Genomic DNA, 17,880 nt, shown 5'->3' with positions numbered 1-17,880 from the left:
TCTGTCTTTAGATAATTATAAAAACATAGGTATGTTCATACTTTTTTTCTCCTTGCTTTCCAAAAATGAGATCTGTGAAGCACCTGTCTGCATGTGGCTTTCCTCTGGCACACCGCGTCAGCCCCTCCGTCCATCCGGCCACCGAAAGTTCTCTGCCATGGACACATGTGCCATGGAGGCAGCGTGGCTGTGTGGCCATGTGTCTGGGGTGTCACCTCACCTCAGCCATCTGCTAGGGCCGCAGCTGGAACACATGGGGTGCATGGACACGTGTGAGCACACGTTCCTGCAGAGGAGCATTTGCTTTAATGGGACAGCTGTCCAGGAGCAAGACGGCTGGGTGTCGAGGGTGGATGGACTCTACTGTGCTTAATAATGTCAGATTGCTTTCTGAAACTTCGCCTTTCCCCCACAATCTCAGCGCACACCTTCCTCATGCCTTCCTAGCAATACATCATCACACTTAAAAGGTCTCCAGAGGCCAGGCGCGGTAGCTCATGCCTATAATCCTAGCACTCCGGGAGGCCAAGGCAGGAGGATTGCTTGAGGCCGGGAGTTCGAGACTAGCCTGAGCAAAATTGAGACCCCCGTCTCTACTAAAAATAGAAAAATTAGCTGGGCGTACAGCTGGGCACATGCCTGTAGTCCCAGTAACTTGGGAGGCTGAGGAAGGAGGTTCACTTGAGCCCAGGAGTTTGAGGTTGCTGTGAGCTGTGATGACGCCACGGCACTCTACCCGGGCTACCGAGCAGACTCTGGGAAAAAATAGAAAAGTCTCTAGAGCTGTCACTCTTACCACACTGACATTTCTGGACCCCAGCAAGGGGTGCCTTTTCACTCCGTTGTGGCACTTGGATTGAATCTTCTCTGACATTTATTCTGCTATGTACACCTTAATTTTATCCAACCCCCTCCCCCGAAAAATTTTTTGGAGTTTAAATTGGGGGTGCAATCCAGATTACATACAATTACACATTAATTTTGGTGTAACTGACATCTTATGATATTAAGCCTGCCCACCAAGAATCTGATGTGTCTTTCCAAAACCATAAAATTTAAATAGGTGGTAGTTTCTTCATCTAGTTTCCATGGAATTCTTTGTGAAATTTATTCCTAAGTAGTTCATACTTTCATAATTAACATATTGACTGCCACATTAGAAAAAAACATTTTTCCTTGGGGCCATGGTGTTTTGTTATGAAAATAAAATAAAAACTTCAAAAACAAAATGATCCTTTCTAATTTAATGAAAAATTTGCTATTTTTTATTGTTTTCTGTGTGTGAGTTATATGCAACTGGAAAAATAGTTCACGGGGCTCCAAAGGTGAAGAGATGTGTGAGTTTTCATCTTTACAAGGCCCCGGGCTCAAAACTAGCGTGAATTAAATACAACTCACATGGCAGTTAATGTGTTAATGTAAATGGAATATGGTCCTCATCTCTGTTTCTAGCTTGTCATTGATAGCAGGGGACAAAACTATTACTTGTTAGGCGTAAGTATTGTATCGGCCTCCTACCACATTCTGTAATGGGTGCTGCTGGGCTGTCACTGGAATGTCTTCAGTTTTGTAGGTACAGGATCCTGTCATCAGCGAAGTCTTCTGTCATGGTACGATACGCACGACAGTCCTCAGTCGGTCAACGGCAGGCATGCCTTCTGAGAAATGTGCCACGGGGCGATTTCATCAATCACTGTGGGCCGCACTTACACAGGCCCGGGTGGAACACCCAGGCTCTAGGTGTGGCCTGCAGCTCCCGGGCCGTGACCTGCGCAGTGTTCCTGCGGCGGATGCTGCGGGCAGTCGTAGCACAGTGGTATCCGTGTATCTGAACACGTCTAAACAGGCCAGGGGCAGTGAAACACAGCACTCTAATCTTACGGGACTACCATCATACACAGTCTGTCCTTGGCCAGAGCTTTGTTACATGGTGCGTGACCGTATTTTGCTGTTGTATGAAATTCAGCAGGACCTCCCGAACCATGTGGAATGACCGCGGCAGCCACGTGTTGTGCTCGTGACTTCAGTGTGAGTACATGAGCCACTCACTACGGCCTGTTCCACTTCAGTTGCACTTTTCTCCTGTTAATTCTCTCTTCTCCTCTTATGTGGGGTTATTTTGGTTTCTTTCACGTTTCTTAAGGTGATAATAAAGTTCCCATACTTCTCTTCTTGAAAATGAAAGGCTATAATTTTTCCTCCCAAAACAGTTTAGTCATGGACCCTAAGTTTAGACATATAATGTTTATTTTTCACTGCTTTCTAGAGTTTTCTGAAGTTTTTATTTCCCCTTCAATTGAAGGGTTAATTGGGTACATGTTTCTAAAATTTGAGCTTCTATAGTTATGGGTTTGGTTATGTTTCTAGTATTTATAACTTGATTAGACTATGGTCATGGAAGATGGCCTCTGGTATCTCTAGTTTTTCATTTGTTAGGGCCTTAGACCAAGGTGGTTGTGGTGCAGTTTAGTTCTCTCTGCGCTGCCCACGAAAGGGCACTTGCCGATGAGTTCGCACCGTGGCTGTGGTTGTCGCCCTCAAAGTCTGTCCTCCCTCCACCCGACCCGGCAATCCTGATCTTCTCTGCCAGTACTGATTAGTTTGCACTTTCTTTTACATAAATGAAATAATATGCTTTGTGTCTGGCTTTTTTCACCCAGCATAAATATTTTGAGATTCTTCCATGTTATATCCACAGTTCTCTTTTTTATTGCTAAGTCATAAAAGTGTTCCTTTGTGTGGATGTACCACGTTTTATTTGTTCATTCACCCATTGATAGATATTTGAGTCGGTTCCAGTTTTTGGCTATTACAAATAAAACTGTTGTGAACATTCCTGTTCCTTTCTTTGTGTGAATTTAAGTTTTCATTTCTCTTGGGTAAATATCTAGGAGTGGAATTTCTGGATCGTATGGTAGGTGTATTTAATTTTATAAGGAACTGCTGGCCAAATATGGTGGCATGCGCCCGTAATCCCAGCACTTTGGGAGACAAGGTGGGAGGATCGCTTGTGCCCAGGAGTTCGAGGTCCACACCACTGCACTCCAGTGTGAGCGACAGAGCTGTTTCTCTGCTATTTCTAAAAAAGAAAAGAAACTGCTCAACTGATTTTCCAAGTGGCTGTGCCATTTACATTCCTACGAGCAGTGTATGAGAGTCAGTTCCTCTCAACAACACTTAGTATGGTCAATCTTTTTAATCCTAGACATGTGAGCAGGTCTGCAGCGGTCTCTCTTTGTGATTTGAATTCCCTTATGACTAATCATGTTGATCAGCTGTATTTGTAATAGCCAAGGATATCTTTTCACGTGCAGGCATGTGTCACTCAACAATGGGGATATGCCAGCCTGAGCAAGAGTGAGACCCCGTCTCTACTAAAAATAGAAAGAAATTATATGGACAACTAAAATATATATATACAAAAAATTAGCCGGGCATGGTGGCGCATGCCTGTAGTCCCAGCTACTCGGGAGGCTGAGGCAGTAGGATCGCTTAAGCCCAGGAGTTTGAGGTTGCTGTGAGCTAGACTGACGCCACGGCACTCACTCTAGCCCGGGCAACAGAGCGAGACTCTGTCTCAAAAAAAAAAAAAAAAAAAAAACAATGGGGATATGATCTGAGAAGTGTGCCACTGGGCGACTTCGTCATTGTGCAAACGTCATAGGGCATACTCTCACGCACCTAGGTGGGACGGCCTGCTACACACCTGGGCTATGTGGTAGAGCCTGTTGCTCCTTGGCTACACACCTGCACAGTGTGTTATGGTGCTGAATGCTGCAGGCGGTTGTAAGTATTTGGGTATCTAAATATATCTGAACACAGAAAAGGTAATAATATGTTGCAGGACAACCTTCCAGTGGCTAGGATGTCACTAGGCGCTGGGAATTTTTCAGCTCTGTCATAGTCTTATGGGACCACCATCATATACACAGTCTGTCATTGACCAAAACAGTGACATATGACAGTATTTATTTGCCATCTGTAGCTCTTCTTTGGTGAAATATCTGTTCAAGTCTTTTGTCCATTTTTAAAATCAGGTTGCTTGTGTTCTTGTTACTGAGTCATAAGAGTTCTTTACACATTCTGGAAATAAGACCTTTATCAAATATGTGGTTTGCAAATAAATTCTCTCAGTCTGTGTCTTGCCTTTTTACTTTTTTAAACAGGGTCTTGAAGTTTTTAATGTTGATGAAGTCCAAGTTATAAATTTTTTCTTTTAAGATTCATGCTGTCACCTATATAAGAAATTTTTTTTTTTTTTTTTTTTTTTTTTTGATACAGAGTCTCACTCTGTTGCCCAGGCTAGAGTGAGTGCCGTGGCGTCAGCCTAGCTCACAGCAACCTCAAACTCCTGAGCTCAAGCGATCCTCCTGCCTCAGCCTCCCGAGTAGCTGGGACTACAGGCATGCACCACCATGCCCGGCTAATTTTTTCTATATATATTTTTAGCTGTCCATATAATTTCTTTCTATTTTTAGTAGAGATGGGGTCTCGCTCTTGCTCAGGCTGGTCTCGAACTTGCTCAGGCTGGTCTCGAACTCCTGAGCTCAAACGATCCGCCCACCTCGGCCTCCCAGAGTGCTAGGATTACAGGCGTGAGCCACCGCGCCCGGCCAAGAAATCTTTCCCTAAGCCAAAGTCACACAGAGTTTTCTCTTATGTTTCTTCTGGAAGTTTTATAACTTTAGCTTTTGTATTTGGGTCTATGATTGATCTTGAGTTCATGTTTGTACAGGGTGTGAGGTAAGGGAAGACATTTACATGTTTGTTTATTGTACACGTGGATATCTCATTGATCCGGTGCCATTATGAAAGGACAATCCTTTCCTCATTGGATTTCCTTGGCAGCTTTGTCAAAATCCATGGACCATACACGTGTGGGTTCTGGATTTCCTGTTGTGTTCCACTGATCTCTCTATTCTTTTGTTTATACCATACTGCCTCAGTTACCGTAAGTAAATTCAGGTATAAGTCCTCCAAAGTTTTTCTCCTTTTGCAAAATTGTTTACTCTATTCTAGGTCTTTTGCCGTATTCATACAAATTTTAGGATCACTTGATAAATTTTTCCAAAAACATCACCTTGTATTTGCTTGGGATTGCCTTGAATCTGCAGAGCAATCCGGGAAAACTAACCTTGTAATAGTATTGAGTTCATGAATGTGGTATATCTCTATATTTATTTCGGTATTCTTTAATTTCTTCCAGCTATTCTGTAGTTTTTAGTGATCTTTAAAAATATTGTTGTAGGTTATTTTATGTTTTTGGCAATATTGCTAACAGATTTGTTTTTAAACTTCACTTTCCAATTGTTTGTTGCTAGTATATAAAAAGCCATTTGCTTGTTGTTTATTAATCGCATATCTTGTAACCTTGCTAAATTCACTTATTGGTTGTAGTAATAGTTTCGCAGATTCTTTGGGATTTTCTACACAGAGGATCCTGTCATTTGTTCATAAAGACAGTTTTACAAATTAGCCGGGCATGGTGGCTCATGCCTGTAGTCCCAGCTACTCGGGAGGCTGAGGCAGTAGGATCGCTTAAGCCCAGGAGTTTGAGGTTGCTGTGAGCTAGGCTGACGCCACGGCACTCACTCTAGCCCGGGCAACAAAGCGAGACTCTGTCTCAAAAAAAAAAAAAAAAAAAAAAGACAGTTTTACTTCCTCTTTATCAACCTTCATTCCTTTTGTTTTTCTTGCCTTAGTGCAGTGGCTGGGTCCTCTGGTAGAAAGGGGAACAGGAGCAATGAGAACGAGTATTGTTCCTGAGCCTATGGGAAGCGCTTCCATTTCCCCATGGACTATCATGTTAGTTATAGGGTTTGTTAAGGTTGGTTTGTGGCTGAGCACATGATAAATAGCTCTTACATTTTTAAATTCGTTATCTAATATTTGTTGAGCACCTACTGTGTGCCAGGCACTGTTCTAGGTGCTAGGGCACAGGTGTGAGCTGGCCGGCATGCCTTCTCCCACGGAACTTACTTCCTATTAGCAGAGACTGGCAATAAAAAAGCAAATACACAAACAGGTAGTTCCATTTCAGGCAATGGCACATGCTATGTAGGAAAATAAAGCTGGTGATGGGGTGGAAGGTGGTGAGGGCTATTTTAAATTTGCCCGTGTTGATTTGGGTTCATGTTCAGATCCACAACCAACAAGGATTTGTCTGTGGTGTCGCGTGGGGTTCAACGTCACTCTTTTCCATCAATTATCCCATCCCATTTGGGGAAATCAGTTCCTTCTCCAGGGTCCTGAGGCTCCACCTCTGCCTCTGGTCGGAGTCCTGTGTCCACACCGGTCTTTGGTCTGTGATGGCCTTTGCTCCGTGTCTTGTCTTCCCCTTGCACCAGCGCCACCCTGTCTTGGTATCTGGTAGGTCCTACCCTCCTCCGTGTTCGTCCTTCAGGTGTCTGTCCTGGTAACTGGCCTTTTGCATTTCTATTTGCAACACTCGTAGCTTGTCAAATCTCACAAAATTTTCTTTTTAACTCTTGGGAGTTTGGGGAGAACAGACATCTTTATGTTATGGAGTTTTCCAGCCCAGTCATATGACAAAGTGTCTTTCTTATTTAGGTTATTTAACTTCTCATTAAATTTTATAACTTTTCACATAGTTTTATTTATTTATTTATTGAGTCAGGGTCTTGCTCTTTTTTTTTTTGAGACAGAGTCTCACTCTGTTGCCCGGGCTAGAGTGAATGCCGTGGCGTCAGCCTAGCTCACAGCAACCTCAAACTCCTGGGCTCAAGCGATCCTCCTGTCTCAGCCTCCCAAGTAGCTGGGACTACAGGCATGCACCACCATGCCCAGCTAATTTTTTCTATATATATTTTTAGCTGTCCATATAATTTCTTTCTATTTTTAGTAGAGATGGGGTCTCGCTCTTGCTCAGGCTGGTCTCGAACTCCTGAGCTCAAACGATCCGCCCACCTCGGCCTCCCAGAGAGCTAGGATTACAGGCATGAGCCACCGCGCCCGGCCAGGGTCTTGCTCTGTCACCGGGGCTAGAGTGCAGTGGCGTCATGATAGTTCACTGCAGCCTCCACTTCCTGGGCTCAAGCAATCCTCATGGCTCAGCCTCCCAGCAGCTGGGACTACAGACTCATGCCACCACACCCGGCTGGATTTTTCTATTTTTAGTAGAGACGGGGTCTCATTCTTGCTCAGGCTGGTCTTGAACTCCTGACCTCAAGTGATCCTCCCACCTTGGCTTTAACATGGTTATATTTAAAGTTTAAAAATATTATTCACTTTTTAAAAATTGACTTTAGGGCCAGGCGCTGTGGCTCACGCCTGTAATCCCAGCACTGAGGCAGGAGGATTGCTTGAGCTCAGGAGTTCGAGACCAGCCTGAGCAAGAGCAAGACCCCGTCTCTACTAAAAACAGAAAAATTAGCCAGGCATCGTGGCACCGCCTGGAGTCCCAACTTAGTATCTTGGAACAGAAAAAGACATTCGTGGAAAAGTGGTGTCTTCCAAATGGAGTTGCAGTCGGGTGAGGATGAGCACGACGTCCAGGCTTTGGCCTTGGTGAGTGCTGTGGCGGGTGAGAGGCCGGCTTGCTGCAGCTGTCCCGGGCATGCACCAGCCCTGTGTAGGATTTTTGTGACTCTTCTATAAGTCTAAAGTTATTTCAAAATAAAGTTAAAAAATCAACTTTAACTTATGTATTATTTAAAATATTTATTTAAAAAATAAATATAGGCCTGGCACGATGGCTCACACCTGTCATCCTAGCACTCTGGGAGCCGAGGTGGGAGGATCACTTCAGCTCAGGAGTTCGAGACCAGTGTGGGCAATAGCAAGACCCCGTCTCTACAAAAAATAGTAATAATAAAACAAAATTATCCTAGCACTCTTGGAGGCCGAGGCGGGAGGATCACTAGAGGTCAGGAGTTCAAGACCAGCCTGAGCAAGAGCGAGACCCCGTCTCTACTAAAAATAGAAATGATTTGGACAGGTAAAAAAAATATAGAGAGAAAAAATTAGCCGGGCATGGTGGCACATGCCTGTAGTCCCAGCTACTCGGGAGGCTGAGGCAGAGGGATCGCTTGAGCCCAGGAGTTTGAGGTTACTGTGAGCTAAGCAGACGCCACAGCAATCTAGCCCAGGCAACAGAGTGAGACTCTGTCTCAAAAAAAAAAGTAAAAGAAAAAAGAAAAGAAAAACAAAATTATCCAGGCACGATGGCACACAGGTAGTCCCAGCTACCCAGGAGGCTGAGGCAGGAGGATCACTTGAGCCAGAAGTTTGAGGTTGCTGTGAGCTATGATGACACCACTGCACTCCAGGCTGGGCAACAGAGTGAGACTTTATCTGAAAAAAGAAGAAAAGAAAAAACCCCATAATTACGTGTAATGTGTAATAAATGCACCCGTTGTAAGTGCATCCTCACACTGTAAGCAGACACTGAGTAGGGCTTCGACCAGGGATGGCTACTGTACATAAGGAGTCCCCCAAAACCTACCCAGGAAGACACTGGGGTGTGGGAGCCAGTCCGGCAGAGCTCTGGGAACTGGGCTTCCTCGGGAAGAATGTGGGTGCACAGGTTCCCGAGGGCACGGGCCCAGATGGGTACGTCGAGGCCTGAGCGCATGTCCTGTTCCCAGGCCTCAGCTCTGCCAGCGCACTTTTCCCAGAGCGGGGTGCTAGCAGGAGGAGGACTGGGGGTGGGGGTTGGGGGACAGAAGGGGATGGACAGCTCTGAGGGCGGCAAAGGGCCCTGTTCGTCCAGGGTGGGCCTGGCAGCCCCCAGGGCGGCTGAGTCTGGTCTTGGCCTCGCTTGCACCAGGCGCTGCAACCCCTCACTTGGGAACGGTGGGTGCTGGTGAGGGCCGTCACTTGCTGTGGTTGGGTTTCTGCACCCCCCCAGGTATGGGGTCCACTCTCACCTTGTCTTGCTCCAAGCCTGCCTGGGCACTGGAGGGTTGCCAGCCCTGTGGGCACCAACCGCACTTCTCACAGGGCAGGCACTGGGGCGCAGGGAAGGGCGTGGGAGGCCTGGGGCTGCAGCCCCACCTCGGATTCCACCCTGAGTCCTACAGCTGGAGACGTGGGGTGGGGTGTGTGCGAGGGCCGAGGCTGGTAGGGTGTGCCAACCTGGGCCCCGTGTGGGAGTGCCGGTGCCGTCACTGGGTGATGTCCAGCACCTTCCCAGGGGCTGTGGGTGGACCGAGGACCTGCACGAACTGCAGCCCACGCACCAGGGGTTCAGAGGCTCCTGTCTGTGCATGGGCCAGGCTCGCCTCTGTGGGGTGAGGGGCACTGGGCAGGTGGCATGGGTCGAGGACCCCAGGCCCCACTCCCGCCCCGCAGCAGCACTCGGGACCGCCGGGCTGCACCAGCGTCTGCTGCAGCATCGGTGCCAGGAGAGCAAATGGCACATTGGGATTCTGTGCCAGGAACAAGCTGCCTGCAGTTTCTGCTGCCGTCCTGGCGGCGCCTAATTCTCAACTTTTGGCAGCGGTTGTGGAAGCGGTTCGTGCAGTAATGGGAGGTGCATGGGTTGCTGCTGTGGCACTCTCGAGGTCGTGCTGCGGGCACCCCCAGAGCAGGTCCCCTCTGACACAGAGTGGCTTTGCAGCCTGCTCCCCTGGCTCGGAGAGGTCATCCGGCCTCCCAGAGCTGTCCCCAACAGCAGGACTAACTCCTCCGTCCTTAAAAGGGGGCCTTCCTGCAGCCCCTTTGGCCAAGTGGACCAGGCCAGGGCTCGAGTCGGGGCACTGACACTCAGGGAGCGGCCCAGGGCAACCCCCAGCAGGCACCGTGCAGCAGGGCTCACCCCTCAACACACAGCCGGTGCCCAGTAAGTGCCTGCTTCAATCCTAGGCCTGTGTGCCCCTGGAGGGGCGGGCTAGGGACTGGCCCACTGAGGCAGGCAGCCCCTCCAGCCCTACCTCGAACCTTTCCTCTCAGGAGCGAGGAGGGGCTGGGAGACCAGGTCCACCCACCTCCACTTTAAGAGGCCAGTACTTTCCAGGAGGGATCGCTCTCACTTTGGTGTGAAAGAGCTTGTCCCTGCGGGAGTAAGAGCAGTAGAGACCATGGGGTTTTGTCCTTGCCTCCCCACACACGTGCCAGAGACGCAGCACGGGAGGCAGAGAGAGTCCGGTCTGATTATCTGGGCGAACCGTTGGAATCCAGAGGCAACTCTACTCTATGACCCAGTTTCCCTTGAGTTACTGGCATAAAATCTCCTTTGCAAATTTCGCAGATATGACTGAAAACTGACCGCAAGGCCTTTAGTTTTCTATCTAGTTATTGTCCAGATCCATGCCATAGGCCAAGTACCCGTCATAGGCTCCCTGTCCCCACAGTGACAAGGGCAACAAGATAGCCTTGGTCCCCCACACCCCACCACCTGTGATAGAGTTTCGGGCAGCCAGAATATCGGGTGCGGGGAGCAGACTGGGGTGGGGAGGCTGATGTGTCGTAGGCGTGGCCCAGCCTGAGGACATGTAGTTTTCAGTCCAGAGCACACAACCAAAAAGCTGTTCCCACCGACAGCTCATGGCCTTCCCTCTGCCCGCAGGAGACAGCGGTCACTCTGAGCAGGCGGCAGAGGCAGCCTGTGGCACAGACATCTGCAGGAAAGGGCACTTCCTAGGTTCCGTATCCCAAGGACCTTTCGGTACCGGAGTGCTGATGTGAGGGCGGTGTCAGGAGCGCTGGGGACACGACACTGTAGAACCAGAGCACGGACTTGCTGCAGTCAGAGAGAGGGGCCGGGGGGTCACATCTGGCCACAGCGGCAAGTGCCAGCCCTGCCCACTCATTTCTGCCTGACCACCGGGCAGTCCTCAGGAGGTCTGGTGGCAAGGCCAGAGCTCAGACGGGGATGGTGGTCACTGGTCCCTGTCTGCCCTCCTGGGAGGAGAGTGGCCAACATGGGGCAGCCCTGTGGCTGCAGTCCCCTCACAAATGAGGCCAGTCCCAGTCCACCCGTGCAGAGGTGACAGGGATGACTGGCTTTGCTCCTGCCGGCCATGGTGTGTGAACAGACCAGCCAGCCCCTGACACCCAGCAGCCCTGGGGCTGGCCACTCCTGGCTGAGACTGGCTGACCTGCTGGGCCACCTCCCTAGTGACTGCTGTGCGTCTGGGCGCAGCAGAGGCTACTCTGCTCCTTGGAGTCGCTGAAGGACCAGGGCTCACCATGGTGCCTGCCGTGTTCAGAGGCTGTAATTACATGTCTCTGTCCTGTGGGCCGAGTCACAGAGGCGTTCAGGGAGGTGTTTGTGGGGCCTGTGATTCAGGAGCTCATGAGAAAAGTGGTGGCTTGCACAGCGGAGAAATTAGGGCCTCGGTGCCAGCAGCAGGCAGCCACCTGCAGCCCGGGCCAAAGCCACTGCCAGGCCCTGCACCAGCATTCGTCCTGGCAGTCAGAGCTGGAGGCCTTGCCCCCTGGACACCTGGCCCGGCCCTGCTCCTCGGCCATTCTTCCACCGCCTCTGCTGGACACAGGACTCAGAGAAGACACACACCAGCCCCCCAGGAACTCATACAGACAAGCACACACACACACACGCACACACACAGCCACGAGTACATATTACACAAATAAACACACCACCACAACACAGCCACACATGCATGCATGAACACACACAGCCACACGTATAGACACAGCCACACATGGATGTGGACGGAGCACACAACCCCCCCTCTTGCAAATCAGCACATCTGCACTTGCACCCCTCCCACACGGAGCGCCCCTTGCCTTGAAGGGCTGGACAGCACCAGACCCCAGGCGAGCGGCTGAAGGGTCAGGGAGCGGCTGGGAGGCCAGCCCGGCCCTGGACACGGTGTCTGAACGGGGCTGCCTGACTTGCTGCCTTTCTGTCCCAGGGGCCACCAAGGACATGGGGAAGATGCTCGGGGGTGACGAGGAGAAGGACCCAGATGCGGCCAAGAAGGAAGAGGAGCGCCAGGAGGCCCTGCGCCAGGAGGAGGAGGAGCGCAAAGCCAAGTACGCCAAGATGGAGGCGGAGCGAGAGGTCATGCGGCAGGGCATCCGCGACAAGGTGGGCACCAGGGCTGGGCACTGTGGGAGCCTCACCTGCCAGGAAGACAGCTCAGTGGGGCCCCGGACCCCACCTAGAGTGGAGGGGGTCCCGGGGAGAGGGCAGGGCCCTCCATCAGGGTCTCAGAACATACCCTTGGAGCTTTGGGGAGGGGGCCAGATGTGGGGAAGGCAGGACAGTGGAGTGACCCCCGGTGTCCACATCTGGATCAGGGGTTCACTCTGTGGGGCCTTCCTGCCCCTCATGGCAGGCTGGCCAGTCCCCATGGGGTCTCTGGGCCCCGGACTCCAAGGGGAGGCCTTGCAGGAAGAGGTGGGGCCAGGCCACAACCACCTGGCCAGGAGACACGCCTGAGGCTTGGGGTGGGGACGTCCCGCAGGGAGGGGCCTCATACCTCCTGGGATGCACAGGGCGGGGGCACCCAGCTGGCCACGGGGCAGCTCCCGCTTCCCTTGGTAGTGGGGCAGCCAGAGAGCACCATGCCCGGCAGACGGGGACACCAAGGCCCAGAGCAGGAGCCCAGTGAGAGGCTGAGCGTGCAGCAGGGCCCAGGCGCCCAGCACAGTGACAGCCACAAGTCTGTCCCTCCAGTGGCCAGGTCGGGGCCGGGGAGGCAGTCGGGGCAACTGCTCCGGCCTGGTCCATGGGCACCTGCAGGGGGCCGGGCTGGCTGGGACTGGCAGGAGACGGGGCCTCGGGTGGGCGAGGGTAGGACCGTGGGCAGATGGAGGTGTGGGGCGGGGTTCTGGGCACTGCCGAGGCAGGTGCCTGGCTCTGAGGGTGGAGCCACAGGGGTCTGGTGGGGGGGGGGGAGTGGTGTCCCCAGGGGGATCGCCTGGTCCCTGGCCTGGCCTACTGAGGTGCCCTGGGTGCAGGGTGGGAAGGCTCAGACCCCCAGCTCCTCCCTGCTGCTGGTGGCACCCTGAGTGGGAGGAGAAGCTGTTTCCATTTTGTCAGCTGAGCAGGGAGCGCTGGCTCTGGTGGGCCTCTAGCGGACCTCCCAGGGTGGACAGAGGGCAGTGGACCGCACAGGTGGGGCTCACCCAGCTCTCTGAGTCCACAAAGGCCTGGCTGGCGGTGCCCCTCCCCCACCCCTGCCCTCCTCCATGCACCACGGAGGGTACAGAGCACCCGTGATAGGGATGGGGGCCTCGCACCCCAAAGCCACACCATGGGCCACTGGATGCGTCTCCTAGGGGGGCTGCAGAAAGCTCCTATGACTGCTGTGACAGCAGCTCACGGCCCCCTCACTCCCCACAGCAGACCCGACCTGCCTCAGTCTGAGTCCAGGCGCAGGGCCGTGGGGAAGACAGGAAAATGCTCCATTGACCAGACCACAGCGGAGCAGCCAGACTTACGTGGGCTGTGCCCAGAGACGCAGGTGTCAGGAACTCGGGCTGGGGTGGGAGCAGAAGGGAGAGTGGGGGTCAGAGGACAGAGAGAGACAGAGATAGGGAGAGGCAGAGAGACAGAAAGACAGAGATAAGGAGAGAGAGAGAGAGAGATAGGGAGAGAAAGAGACTGAGACAGAGACAGAGACAGCTAGAGACAGAGAGACAAAGAGACAGAGACAGGCAGAGACCCAGATAGCAACAGAGGCAGAGAGACAGGGAGCAGCGAGGAACGAGCTGAGAGCCAGAGTCCCCCAGGCAGAGCTGAGGGGAGACACTGACAGGCATGGGGAGGGGGTGGGGGCTGGGAGCTTGCCGGGCTGGGAAGCCATCTGTGTGTCCGTCTGCAGATGGGGACCAAAGGCCTGGGTGACATGTCCTCTTGAGGGTCAGGCTCCCCAGGCAGCCTACAGTCTGGGACTTTTCCAGGGGGTACAGTTCCTAGAGAAACACCATGCTTCTGCCTCCCAGCGTAAGGCCATCTGGGTAGGTCCAGGCCAGGAGGGGAGACTGGTCCCTGTCTGCGAGTGCACCACCGGATTTGCATATGCCTCCAGCCACCCACAATTGGCAGCTGAGCCAGAACCTTCAGTCTGGGGCCCAGGCGTGGAGCTGGAAGGTCTGAACCCAACTAGGCTCCTCCCCTCCCCCGCCTCCGGGGCTTGCTCTAGGCCCTGTCCCAGTGTGCACTGCTGGTAACAGGCGTTGAGCTGCTGACAGCTGACGGCTAGTTGTCTGGTCACATTATTGGTTCTCAGTACTGATTAGCACCCATTACTGTATTTTCTCAACAGCACAGTGTTCTCAGGATTTAGTGTCTCCTCCTATATGTCAGGTCCACCCTGAGCTCCCCCCAAGTGGCCAGCACCACAGGGTGTGGTTTCTAGTGGTCCACAGGGTGGCCCAGCTTCTCCTGTGGTCCTGTCTTGGGCGTTGTTCCTGGAGAGCCGCTGCCCAGCACGACTGATGGCCGCCTGCACCGGTGTGGCGGGGCGTTGGTCCCTGAAGCTCAGAACCGGGTCTCAGGCAGACCACATGGAAGCCACCCAGCTCAGGAGCCCTCAGCCCCAGACAGAGTAACCCTGACCCTCAGGTCTAGCTCACAGTGGCCTGAGCCTCAAAATGACCTTGAACTTCAGAGGAGTGACTGGCACTTCTAGCCAAGCTCAGAGTGACCCATGAATTAGTGGCAGGGCCTGAGGTCTCTTTCTGGACCCTCACCTTCCTGAGGCCACTTTCCCAGTCAAGGAGGTCCCTTTGCTCAACCACACACTGCATGTTCCTGCTGTGACACGTATGTTCCTGAGCACACACGTTCCTGAGCACCTCTGCTGTGAGTGTACGCCTTGGGAGCACGGCCTCCTGGGTCAGGCCTGCAGTCCTCACCACGGCCCACGTGTTGCTGCCGTGTGGACAGATGCCCTCCTGCTGCAGAACCCGTCCGCCCCGTGCCGCTGGCTGGAGGAAGCTTTCTCTGGCTTGACCCAGTTCCTGGTGGCATCTCTCTCAACAGCCCATGCACCTCCCACAGGACAGAGAGCGAATGCTCCTCCCTCCCTTTCCGTGCCTGGGGCTGCTGCTTGTCCCAGTGAGGCTGTCCCAGGAGGGACACCGTCATCATGGCCCAGGACAAGGACCTGGCTCTTCTTGCTGGTGGGGCACAGGGGACTGACCAGCTGGTGCCTGGTCCTCTGTTCCTGCTGATGTGTCAGTGCTCTGGTTCTGTGCTAGCAGGGCCCTCTGGGTGACATGCCCACCCCTGCTCCGATGTTCCTGCCATCTCCCCACCTCCCCGCCCCTGCACTCCCAGCTCTGTTAAGATGCGATCCGGAGGGCCCTGAGGCAAGCCCACGATGGCCTCTTGCCAGGGCCCCCAGGCACTCTGGTCACAGGTGGGCTGGGAGCATGGTGGCTGAAAGTACCCTTGCCTCTCCCACACCTGAAGCCACCCACAGCCCCAGGGCAGGGGACAGCTGCTGAGGCTGCCCTGAGGGGTAGGGGGTACACAGGTAGCCCCCCATCTGGAGGGGGGCCTCCTTGGAGACCCAGGTTAAGCACCAGGTGCAGGAGCAGAGCCCATACCTTCTTTTGGGAGGGGCTGGTGAGAAGAAAAGAAATAAGCCAGAAATGGGGGAACAGAGGGTCAAGGGGGGGAGTCCTCTTTGGCAGAAACACCCCCTCCCCAAGGCTGGTGACCCCACACTTGTGTGCTCTTCAGTAGGACTCTGAAGTCCTTGCTGGTCTTGTAAATTGCTGGCACACTCTCCTAGATGCCTCCCCCCCCCCCCCCCCCGTGCCTCTGCCAGTGCCCCACCTCTGCTCTGCTGCCACCCTTAATCTGCAGCTCAGGACCCTGCACCTGGCTGGGGGGAGCCTCTGCCCCTAGATGCACCAGCCCCTGGCCCGGCCCCGCCCTGTTCCCACCAGCCCCAAAGCAGCAGGAGGTTTGTTAGCAGAAAAAAACCTGAAGTCTAAAATAATTTAAAGAGGTTTACTTTGAGCTGAATGTGTCTGACCAACTGACCGGACCAAATGGCCTCAAGAGGTCCTGTGTCCCAGGCGGCCATGTTACAGTTTGGTTTTACACCTTTCTTGGCGACAGGATTAAATCAGTACATGGAAGTTGTATGTTGGTTTGGCCCCAAAAGGCAGGCCATCTCAAAGGGGAGGGGCTAACAGGTTATAGGTGGGCTTAAAGATTCTTTGATTTGTAATTGGTTAAAGAAATGAAGCTCTGTCCAAAGGCTCCCAATGTTTTAAGATAATCAGAGACAAGCCACTGGGCATTTACTGGGACTCAAGTGATCTGTTAAGTAAATTGAGAACCTGCAGGCGTGGTTTCCCTTTCTCTTGCTTGGTCTTAGGCCCTGTTCATGGTACTGTTACAAAGAGTAACTCCAAAAGGGAGGGCATGACACCACTCCAGGCTAATCCATTTCCACACCACCCTCTCCGTGTCTGGGTGTTCCTTTCTGTTTCAGACAAGGACGGACGCTCTCCTGGATTGAGGCCCTCAAATCCAGGATGACCTCATCTCTGTCCTTACCTTAATAACATCGGGAAGACCTAGGGAACCTGTGGCCTTGGGGCCACATGTGGCCTTCCGGATCCTTGAGTGTGGCCTTTTGACTGAATCCAAATTTTACAGAACCCCTTTATTAAAGGGATTTGTTCTGTGAAGTTTGGATTTGGTTGAGGGGCCGCACTAGGGGATCCCCTCCCTGCCCCAGGCGGAGGCATCCTGGAAGGCAGGACCACAGCCAGGGACAGGGGGAGCCCAGGGTGGGGTCCCAGCACTGACTCCCCCCCCAGGAAGATGCGAGCCCCCCTCTTCCACTTCCCCCCATCGAGACGCGTGGTCAGTGGGCTCTCAGACATCCCCATTCTCCGTGGGGTCTCCCACCCCTCAGGCCCCCTCCAGGGTGGGGTCCCTTCTCCTTCCGGAGTCCTGGGGGCATCGGTGCTGGCGTGCCTGGTTGGCTGGGGGGTCCCTCGGCGGGAGCCCTCGAAGTGCAGGCCCCGACCCTGCCCTCTCCCCCCGCAGTACGGCATCAAGAAGAAGGAGGAGCGTGAGGCGGAGGCCCAGGCAGCCATGGAGGCCAACTCGGAAGGCAGCCTGACGCGGCCCAAGAAGGCCATCCCGCCGGGCTGCGGGGACGAGCCGGAGGAGGAGGATGAGAGCATCCTGGACACGGTGATCAAGTACCTGCCCGGGCCGCTGCAGGACATATTCAAGAAGTAACGCGGCACCGCAGCCGCGGGACCCCGGAGCCCCCGCCCCCGCCCGCCCCATAAGACCCTCCGCGGAGACCCCGAAGGGATGTCGGGAGCCCAGTGCAGCCCCCACGCAAATATAAGCCATAGCCCTAGGTCTGTCCTTCCCGCGCCCCCCACGCCTCGGGAACCTCCGCCTACCCCTCCCACACCGCCATCACCCCCACCGGGCCCAGGGCGCCCGACGCTGGGACCCTTGAAGCCGCCGCGGCCCGGGATCGGCCCAGTGCTCCTCTGCCCTCGGGGCTTGGGGCGCCCACGCCCGGAACGCCCCTTCCTGCTCTGGCCGTTCACCGCCCGCGCGCCCGGCAGCGCCCGCGCCCAGAGCCGCCCCGCGTCGGGCGCTCCAGTGGGCCCAACTTAGGAGCACAGCCATAGGGGGCGCGGGAGGGGGGCTGCGGCGCGCAGCGGGAGCCCGGCCCCCCGCCCTCGCCCTCCCCTTCCACCCTCTGTCCCATGCCCGCCCCGCCCCTCGCCCGGTACCCGGGCCCCCCGCCCTCGCCCTCCCCCCACTGCCCTCGCCCTCCCCCCAGCGGCCCCCCCTTCCACCCTCTGTCCCATGCCCGCCCCGCCCCTCGCCCGGTACCCGGGCCCCCCGCCCTCCACCCTTCCTCCCCTCTCGGCCCCAGGTCCCCCCCCTTCAGCTTGCCGACACCCTCCTCCCGCGCTGGCACCTGGGTTGCTGATGGAGCTTCT

At 54.1% G+C, this 17,880-nt stretch overlaps 1 protein-coding gene across 1 annotated transcript in view; it reads left to right on the top strand.

The window, feature by feature from the left end:
- Window positions 1-17,166, top strand: part of CPLX1 (complexin 1) — a 39,590-nt gene extending 22,424 nt beyond the window's left edge. Inside the window, exons 3-4 of the mRNA XM_069495687.1 lie at window positions 11,844-12,019; window positions 16,955-17,166. Of these exons, the coding sequence (XP_069351788.1) occupies window positions 11,844-12,019; window positions 16,955-17,152 (374 nt within the window). The 3' untranslated portion in view covers window positions 17,153-17,166. The remainder of the gene's footprint in view (window positions 1-11,843; window positions 12,020-16,954) is intronic.
- The last annotated feature ends 714 nt before the right edge of the window (window positions 17,167-17,880 follow it).

This window comes from Eulemur rufifrons, chromosome 20, assembly GCF_041146395.1.
Source record: "Eulemur rufifrons isolate Redbay chromosome 20, OSU_ERuf_1, whole genome shotgun sequence".
Taxonomy (NCBI): Eukaryota; Metazoa; Chordata; class Mammalia; order Primates; family Lemuridae; genus Eulemur; species Eulemur rufifrons.
This window is presented reverse-complemented; position numbering and strand designations above follow the sequence as displayed.